Genomic DNA, 10332 nt, shown 5'->3' with positions numbered 1-10332 from the left:
CTTGGACTAGGAAGCAAGACAAAGGCCGGAGGAGGAGCAATGGGAAGGGCAGGGGCCAGGCAGTTGGAAGTGAGTCAGTCTCAGCTGGCTTGGGGCTCAGAGGGAGGACCAGAGCCCTGGCTCTGGTTTCCCCTCCCCCGAAGATGGACTTGGCTGAAAGTCACTGATTTCTGTGCTAACAAGTTCTGTCCTATGCTGTGTTCCTGTCGACTAATAAATCTTCTGTTTTACTGACTGGCTGAGAGTCACATCTGACTGTGGAGTTGGGGGGCAGGGCCCTCAGGCCTCCCCAGGAGCCCCGCCTGGGCAGACTCGCTGCGGGAAGCGCATGGTGTGGAAGGGGATGCTGAATGCTCTGAGGTCAGACCCAGGAAGGTTGAAGCTGTGTAAGCTTCTTGCCTTGGAGACAGTACGCTCAGAGAGAGGAGGCATGCTCCCCCAGAGTCCTGACTGGTTTTGTAGGGAGTAGTTCCAGAGCATCACCCGGTGACTCCGTGACAATAACATTCACTACGTATTTGACAGTGCTGTTGGCTGAGATAGAAGAAGGTCTGATGAAGTTAGTGGAGATGATATATGAATATAACAAAGACTTTATGCATCTGAAGAAGTGGATTTTCACCCATGAAAGCTTATGCCCAAATAAATCTATTAGTCTTTAAGGTGCCATCGAACTCCTCGTTGTTTTTATAACAAATACTATGGTCTAAAGTTGAATGAGGGAAAGAAAAAAAATTTGGTGGAATGCAAGGATCCTGGGAAAATATGCAAGATTCCAGTAAATGATACATCCGTACAGCTAGTGAGAAATTATTGCTACTTATGAAGTATCATTACAGAAGATGGAATATTGGATACTGAGGTCAGCACCAGACTAGCCAGAGTGAAAGAGGCATTCTGAAAGAATAAACATCTGATGAGAAGGAATATAAACCTGAATACTAAATTCTGACTTTTACAAAACTTACATTTGGTTTGTGTTAAATTACAACTGTGAAACATGGACATTCAAACAATTGATAATACAGAAACTACAATCCTTTGAATTATGGTGTTATGCAAGAATTCTGAAAATATCATGGACAGACTGTTTGCAGTGTTGTTGTAGCTGTGTTCATCCCAGGATACAGGAGAGACAAAGTGCGTGAGGTAATATTGTTGATTGGACCAACTTCTGTTGGTGAAAGTGGCAAGCTTTTGAGCTCCACAGAATTCTTCTTCAGGTCATGGATAGACTGTGCAATCAACAAAAAGGTACTGGAACTTAGCAAATGCTAGTCAGAAATCTTATCCAAATGAAGATTTTATTTGCAGGGCACATTTTAAAAGGTTCAGTAGGCAATGTATGTTTATGAGCTCTGTAAGGGAAAGTTGATGGCAGAACATGAGGAAGAAAACAAAGATCTTGGATAGACAATGTGGTATCCTGGGTGAATCAAATGGACTATTCATCCACAAAGAGATTAACAGAGGATCATTCAGAATGGGCAACCATGGTTGGAAATCTCCAGTAACGGAGATGCCACATAAGAAGAAGGCCTTTTTACACTAAATGGTACAAAGGGGCCTCAGGGTAAATGAGAATCTGGCTCAGGTGTCTCCTGCCTCCCCAATATGCCTCAAGTTTATTCCGGAGGGATCATCTTAATGTGGGAGGGGGATATTCTGTCTCCTTGACCATTTGATCCTTAGGATATTTTATGGTGCGGCCTGAGATCACCAAACAGCAGTCAGACCTTTTAGTCACCACTGACATGGGTGGTTTTTTTATCCTGTTACCTAGAAATGATGTTTTTTTAATTGTTAGATTTTGTAAAATGCAGACCATTCAAACTGTTGTGGAGCATACATACATACATATATAAAAAACAATGCCAATCTCCATTAGCCAACTGAAAAAAAGAGAAAGAGGTAACTGTCAGTCCAGGACAAAGGTGTATCCCTACTTCCATGCCCAATCTCCAAGTACCATTTCAAAATCCAGATCACATTACCAATCCTGCAAAGCAGTCATGTGCCTTGGGTTTCCACCATTTGTGAACACTGATTATCTATGATGCAGCCTTGGCAACACTTCCTTACATTAAACATCTCCAGCTTTTACTCCATGAGTTTGAAATTTCCCTTCATCTTTTCTCAGATTGTGGCCCACAGTAACGTTTTGCTCTCGTGTTTATCTGTAGATTCTCTTTTCTTTTCTAACATCATTCACCATCTAAACCAATCTTATCTCTATCCTGTTAGATCAAAGTACAGTAGGCATATTGCAATTACAACCATATGAAGGTATCTTATTTAGGACCATCATACCTGAATTCATGAAGTTTCCTCTTCCTCCTTCCATCTCTAGGATGTGATCCACCCCCCACCCATTCTGTGAAGCTGTCAACGTGTTCGGCCTACTCAAAAATTGCAGATGTTGTTGGAGCTACCAGAGGCACAGACCATCTGCATGGAGGTTCTGTTTCTCAATTTACCCATCTAGCTTCATGGCACCACAGGGTCTGATAAAATCCCTGTGCGTGGGTTCACATATTAGAGGAGGAATCCATGCAAGTTAACATTGACTAAGACATGAATTTTGGAGGTGGTGGAATCTTTGCATTAGAGATTGATTCACCAGCACCCAGGCCCAGCACCTCCAGATCCCTGGCGCCTGATCCAGTGGAATACCTACAGGTAGGCAGCCAAAGGATTTGGAGAAGGGAGGAAGGGAAAAACGTGAAACAAAGCCAGCACTCCCTCATACTGTGCATCTGCAGCCTTGGTTTCTGGTTCGCTCCACTCAGGGAAGAGGAGGGAAGCATGTGGGGCTCAGATATTTCAGCAAATGAGAACCTAAAAATAATGGCCTACAATTGACTGTAATTGTACTGGTTTGCTTTGCATTTAGATTTGTCAATGGCTGCCTTTCAGAAAGGCTCACCTATCCACTGCAATGCAGATTTTTAGACTTGCCAATTGCAATTTTGTCATCAAATAAATAAATAAATAGTAATTATAATCAGACGCTTATGTTGCTACCATAGAGCCTAAAGTTAAGCTTTCCCTTTCCCCTTTGTAGCAGAGGCCTCAGACGTGCTAGAAATGACAGAGAGTAAAAGAGAACTTCAAAATAAAAAAAACAAAGTTCCAGTATCATCACAACTCAGATTTTATTCAACAGCAAAGTTGAAGGAAATATTGGATATTTTACCCTCCCCGGACAAATGTTTTCAATGGATATTAAAAATAAAAACATCATCTCTAAATAAACTCACAATGTAATTCTTTTTCATTAAATATATTTGTTTGGCCAAAGAACAAAACCAAAAAGTTAGAACCCGTTGTACAAAAACAAAAAAAGAAATCCCTTGCAAACTTGTAACACTGTAGCAATGACGATGCTGATTTAGATGTCTCACCATTTTCATTAATCTGTGGAAACTATTTTTTCACTTTGAACCAAAAAAGAAAAAACCTTGGATAGCATCAAGCCAATTTTAGAGGCAACGGAGGCTTAGAATAGCTACAGGGAGAGAACACAACTAGTGCCTTCATTCACAATTTGTGCTAGTAATTCGGGAGAAATATAGGGCTATTTAAGAGACGGCAAAAAAAGAAGTTAGAAGCATTGCAGTGTTATAGTGCACAGTACAGCAAAAACCTGCAAACTACTCATTCTAGGAAGCTATGACTCTGGCAGAGCACAGATGATGGAGACACTGTTGCCAATGTAAAGGATAATGACAGTGATGATGGTGCAGAAGTTTAAACAGTTAATACTTTTCATCTTTTTTTGGAATCAGTTGTGAGCTGACTCTTGGGATGGGTTGGGAAAATCTCGCTCTCTCCACCTTCCACTTACAGTAGCTGCTTCTCCTCTCTACCTCCCAACTTCCAGATAAAGCACCTGCAGCACCAGGTTTGGTTTCGTAGGCATGCAGTTTGGAAGCATCGTATTTTATTTAGAATGCCTATTCCAGCATTAAAAATGTAAAAGTTCCTCTGATGGACGCTGCTTAGTGGTCTTCGCGTTAGCCACATCCAATGGACTGCAATAAGAAGTTAATTAAAGCAATGTAGTTTTTGACTAGCAATGGGGGAGCTGGGATCAGGGGAAAGGAAAAGATGCAGGGAATGGAAAGAAAAGTGAGTGCTTTAACCATAGTCCATAATCCAAAGTGTGCACATGTGGACTTCTCTCTCTCTTTGTTTAATCTTTCCAGTTATAATATTTCCAGTTTAAATGGGAGTTTCAATGGGCAGTTTCAGTTACAGTCATAAACAAAATCATAGTTGCTGGGCTCCTTTGGAATTGGTGGGGGAGCATCAGGAATCTGTATATTCTCCAAGTCGAGGAGACGCAGCTTTATCTCCATGCTGAGCAGTGTGTCCAAGTCATTTCGTGTCAGGTCACTCATCATATCCTTCCCAAGGAGGGCATTCAATCCATCGGTCCAGATACAGTACTGCCATGGAAGACAAGAACCTCCATTAAGTCCAGACCTGCTTTCCCATGCAAACAAATCAGCCAACTGCATCTTCTCCAGTGCATTTATGCTCCAGTGACTGAAGAACACCTCTAAAATTAAACTAGACAGATGTGCTTAAGCACTTCTTTGGCTTAATTTTAAACATATTGATTAGCTAGTGATTTAACGTGAAACAGGTAAACGTTTCAAACAACTGGTCAGAATATGGCAACAAAAATTCTGGGAAACAAATTGAAAGAAATGAAAAATACTCCATTTAAAAAAAATTGGGGGGAATTGCTCCGGTGTGGGTGGTTTTTTATTTGGAAAATTTCAAACACAGTGAAAATTTTTCTTTGTGAAAATTTCAATTTGAAAAAAGGCCTTTATTTAAAAAATTCAAAAAAATGCTGACTAAAAAAATGCAACCAGCTCTAATATTTGATAAACTAGAAAACTGTATACAGTAAACCAAGTAGTTTCTAAAAGATACTTCTCCTTCAATATCAAGAGTGCCACTTTGTAGCGTGATATTCTGTCTTCCCTTCGCACTCTAATCAAACAAACAACGCATGTATTTTTGATCATAAACCATTACGAGCCTGATCCAAGTTTCATGTAGTCTAAGGGAAGCTTTTCATGGACTTCAATGGGAGTCAAATTGGACCCATGCTGATGTAGTATTTACCTACATGGAAAAATATATTTGCCACAAATGCTAATTATATTGTGGAAACTAAAATATGTATTATATGGAAAGAATCCTGCACTATCAGGGAGGTGGATTAGAAAACCTACCAGGACTTTTCAGATATCTAATTTTTGTGTTATCACAATCATATATTTGATTTTAAAATACATTTGATCTGATCGAATATATTTCACATCATATATCTAGTATAGAAATATGTAATATAGTATATAACTACATGCTGTATGTAGGTGAGGTTGTGTACAAATACATATTAAGTATGTGTATATACAAACGCACATACACAAGAACAAGGATACACAAACACACACACACACACATATATAACCTATACATAAGCACCTCTTTATGTTAATAAATATGTATGGATCTATTTTCCAAAGCAGGAAACTAAATTACTTGTAGTAGTATGAAGTTAATCAATGTTCTGTCCTTCATAAAAACTAAATGTCAGGTTATCCTGGCATAATTCTAAACAGCTTTGTTTGGCCTGTAAAGAACCTCTTCTCTTGCTGTCTCTCTCTCTCTCTCTCTCCCCCTCTCTTTTTTTTAATAGGAAATGCAATCTCCCTCCAAAGCTGACAGCTTGAGATAAACATAAGTTGAATAACTGTTTTAAATAAGCAACAAACCCAGGGGAGGTTGGTGAACAAGAGTCAACTTCTAATCAGTCACTTCCATTTATTACTACAAACCATTTACGCAACTATGAACAAAAGTACTTGAATGGTATCATCTAAAAATAAAAAGATTTCAATCATGAACTCATGTGTCCTAGTTACAAGGGAAAAATTAAATCAACCATAGCTGAATTTTTATCTTACAAATGTTTCTGCTTGATTTCATGCCAAAGGATAGACTTTAAAATTAGCCAACCGTGTGCTGTAAGTTATAGCCAAACTTACAGATAGCTACAGCTGATTGTGTGCTGCACAAGAAAAGAAAAAGAATACTGATAAGAATCAGAGAAAAAAAATCTCAGCGTATGTCTACACTAGGAAAAAGCATGTGTTTTTAAAATATGAGAGTTAACATACTTCAAAATCCTTGAGTAAAATCCTGCTCCACTGAAGTCAGTGGCAAAATTCTCATTGCATTCAACAGAGCCAGGATTTCACCTTTAATGTAGACAAGGCAAGTTGTAGTGTTAATGTGTTAGCTGCTTAGTGGGGAATTTATGGTTAGAGCTCTGCGCGGATACAAAAATGTGGATCCGCATTCGCCAGGATCAACCCGCGATCCGCTAGCCGTCTTTTACCTGTATCCGCATCAGCAAGCCACCTCACAAGGGCTAGCGATGGAGTACGGGGAAAAGGAGCGAGTGGGGATGCAGGGTCTTGCAGGGAAGAGGCAGCAGAAGGGTGAGGACTTGGGGTAATGGGTAGTACGGGATGGGACTCAAGGAGAATGGGCGATGCAGAGGGTGGGGGCTTGGGGCCTGGGCCACCGCATTGTGTGCTGCTCCTGGGTGCTCACGAGCTACGGCACATGGCAGTGCGTATTGCATCACAGTGGGGCGGACGGGTGGGGCGCTGGGGCCCCGCCTGCTCCAATCCCCATGGTCGGCGGTGGGACCTGCTGCCCAGAAGCTGGCAGGCTGGGATTGGGAGCGTGGCCAGTGCTGCTGGGCCGGGCCATGGTGGGAATGTTGGAGCTGCCTGAGCTGCTGGATAGGAAGTGGTGCTGCAAGCACATGCTGGACAGCCCAGAGTCCGACCTGCTGCCTAGCCCCAGCTACTGGCCACCAGTCCCGAGCACGCTGCGCCCCCCTGGGCTGTCTGAACCAGACGCCGCCAGCCAGGCGCCGCTGGGGAATAGAGCCCTGTGTGGTTGTATCTGCATCCGATCCACTATCCGCAAAAATGGTCTGCAGGTATCTGCGCATTTGCAGGGCTCTAATTATGGTTCATGCTGACGAGCTAATAAGGTTTCAAACCCTAACTTGCCCTGTCTACAATAGGATTTTAAATCATGCTAAGCTATCATGTTTTAAATATACATTTTTTCCCTAGAGTAGACAGGCCTCCAAGAAAGAAAAAAAAGCTGACCTGAAAATAAGATCAATGCCGAACACACAACTCCATGGTATTTTGCAAATACACAGTTTCCTTAAACATGTCTATAAGAAAGATTTATTGAAAATAGTTTTGCCAGGATTCACTTTATCAGGAGAAGTAAAGGAATAATTGCAAAAGAAACGGAGGGGCTTTTACATGTGGAAGCATACTGGAAAGCTCTCCCTGTAACATCTGATCATCTGATGTAACCAGCGCTCCCTCAGTGCAAGCATCGCAGTGCGCTGGTGAGGGCAGAGCAGCCATAGTCCTCCTTTGGTTCAAATAGTACCGATTTGGAGCCCCTTCCAGCTCCTGGCAACGTTCTTCTGGCCACCTATTATGTGGGCGCAGTGGATGGAGAAAGGGACTCCTTGTCTCATCTCCACTTTGGCAAGTGAACCTAATCAGACACATATAATTTAGGAACTGCTAGAAATCCTACTGAGTTGGTAGAAAAATTACAGCATTGATTCAGTGGTATTTCTTTCAACATACAAAACAGACTAAGAGCCACTGAAGAATCAACTCAATTTAATACAGACTAATTTTAATGAAGTGGCAGTGAAACCTAATTATAACCAGTCTCATGACCTTCTCTGTCAAAAAGCAGGGAGGGAATAATCCACCTTTTTTTTTGGGGGGGGGGGGGGGGGGGGGGGAATTCAGTGAAAACCAGCTCTCAGCATTCAAATGAAAAACAAATATGACAGTGTGATCGCAAAGTGTTCACACCTCTGGATAGCAATGAGCGTTGAAAGCTGGCTAAGCTCGATTGCCAAGTTTAAAAGATCATGAGTCAGGCTCCCCAAAACTGTGATGGTAGCTCACACATCATGAGTTAAAAAAATTGGGTTCATTTTATTTGCTTTCTGGTTTTTAAGCCTTTAAACACACTAAATATTGATAGACAAATCTCAAAAGTTGGGAACACTGCTAAGTTAAGTTAACACTGCAAAATTAAGACCAATTATGACATATCCGCACCACCACCAGAAACTCGGGCTGGGTTTTTGGTGGGGGAACCTGCTGCAGGAAGTACTGCCCAGCAGGCCTGAGTGGCAGCCCCTTGCAGCCAGCTGATTGGCCCATGCCTGTATATAAACCAGGAAGCCCTTACAGGGAGCTGTCTGAGCAATGACACTGACTGCCTGCTTCCTCCGCCTCCAGACCTTGCCTTGCTGTGAACCCGACACCGGTTCATGTCTGGCTCGGCTACTTGCCTTCTGTCTGCAATTCAGAGCCTCACTCTTGCTTCCTAGCATCCCGACCTGGCTCAACCCCCCACTCCGCTACTCGTCTCCTCACCACAACTTGGTAACTGATCCATGCACACTGGCTGCCCACTGCCCTGCCCTGACACTGGCCCTTGCCTTTCTGGTCACAAACGCAGACTTTTTCAGGCATGCCAATTTTGTTTTAAAGAAGCTGGACAAAGTTGAAGGTAAAAACAGAGGAGGATATTTGGGAAAAGATTACAAGGCCTGTGTTGGTTCATTAGAAGATGGCAGTAGTCAGAGGCTGCATTTTCCAGTGGAGGTGACTGAAATATTTACTAATTTCCATGATAATTCGCCCCTAAGAGCCAACATGGACTATAATTAAATTGTTGCAGAATTTATGGCAGAAAGAACGCAACATGTGTCTAGAGGTTCAAGAGGACTATGTCTTGTCTAAAACAGTAACTCTTAACAGTAGCTGAAGCTTTGGGAGCTCTAGAAACCTTATTGTCAACTTCTCTTAACTGAACATTTGCCATCAGATCACTTCCTGGAACGAAAAAGCTTCTAAGTGACATTGAAAAATTAATCCTCAGGAAAAGCCAAATGAGCACAACTCATTACTTCTATTAGAATTAACATCTGTTTGAAGGATTTTAGCCAGAATTGCAAATGTGAAAGCTGCATACCTAATGCACTTTAGTTGTCATTTCTTGTGCTAAGCATCCTTCTAAGTTTATATCTGGAAATCCCAAATTCTTTGAGACAATCATTTGTGATGCTTCCACCGTCAATTTGGAAATTGACCATTATCTTCCAAGGTGTATGCTTCTTTGGGGGTGGGCTGTTTTGTTTTGCTTTTTTATTTGCACAAACACCCACCAGCTCACAGAGCTATGTCCCATCCCACACTGTGGATACAGCAGAATGTATAGTGTTGTGTGCTGGGGCATGCTTAACAACATTAAACTGAGAATGGGGGGCTGTGCCATTCAGTACCATAAAAGGCCAATGTGTTTATATCCATAAACTCCACTGATGGTATGGGAGTGCGGTCAAGACTAGCTGATGATGCCTGTTGGTGTTTACCAGTCTTGATAGTACAGGCCAGGGACGTTATCCTGAGGTTAATTTGATTAATCTGTAATCTTGTATGAATTGATTATTGATCACACAGGAGAAGACTGAAGTTTTATTTGTATTCACTTGGGAGAATTACCTACTTTCCAGTGATTAAGGTAGATTGAATTAAGAAGAGGAGCTCTTACCACACCAGGAAAGGAGGAGGGGGAGTTATGAGCGAGCACAGCTCTCCCAGAACAGAAGAGGGAGAGGTCTCTCTCTGTTTTATTATTATTTGTATTACTGTATCACCTAGGAGCTCCACTCCTGGACCAGGACTCTATTGTGCTAGGCACTGTACAGACACAGAACAAAAAGACTGTCTCTGAAAACGTATGATCTTTAGAGACGCAGGACAGCTGTGTTCCCCACCCCACCTCACCCTAGTTTCCCCTTACTTTAACCTCTACTTACCTCATGCTTATCAGGAGCGATGAAATTCAGTTGGCCATTTGAGTCATACAATATAGAGAAAGCAAGCTCAAGCACCTCCTGGAAGAACACAGTCACAAAGAAACCCATATTAGAAGTCCATAAGAAAGAGTCATACATTCACACCTTGCTCTCTTCCCTCCCAACAACTCTGAAGAAATCTGAAATACTTTACCGTACGCACCAGAATAAAATGATACTCACCTGAAATTCTACTTCACTTCCAACCAATACTGCCATGGTGCCAACGTATCACAAGAGACACTGACAACAACGGAACCAACACTGGGGTCAATGGGATTTAGGCAAGGCTAAAAATCTGAAATGAGTAGCAGTGA

General features: G+C 42.0%; 1 protein-coding gene across 2 annotated transcripts in view; it reads right to left on the bottom strand.

Moving 5' to 3' along the window:
* Positions 1–3136: 3136 nt before the first annotated feature.
* ELMO1 (engulfment and cell motility 1) overlaps positions 3137–10332 on the bottom strand; it is a 417191-nt gene continuing 409995 nt past the window's right edge. For both annotated transcript variants that reach the window (XM_077811025.1, XM_077811026.1), the window contains exons 21-22: positions 9977–10054; positions 3137–4451 (exon numbers count right to left, since the gene is read on the bottom strand). In XM_077811025.1, the coding sequence (XP_077667151.1) occupies positions 4251–4451; positions 9977–10054 (279 nt within the window). In that variant the 3' untranslated portion in view covers positions 3137–4250. The remainder of the gene's footprint in view (positions 4452–9976; positions 10055–10332) is intronic.

This window comes from Eretmochelys imbricata, chromosome 2, assembly GCF_965152235.1.
Source record: "Eretmochelys imbricata isolate rEreImb1 chromosome 2, rEreImb1.hap1, whole genome shotgun sequence".
Classification (NCBI taxonomy): domain Eukaryota; kingdom Metazoa; phylum Chordata; order Testudines; family Cheloniidae; genus Eretmochelys; species Eretmochelys imbricata.
Note: the sequence above shows the minus strand (reverse complement) of the source record. Positions and strands in the feature narration are given on the sequence as shown.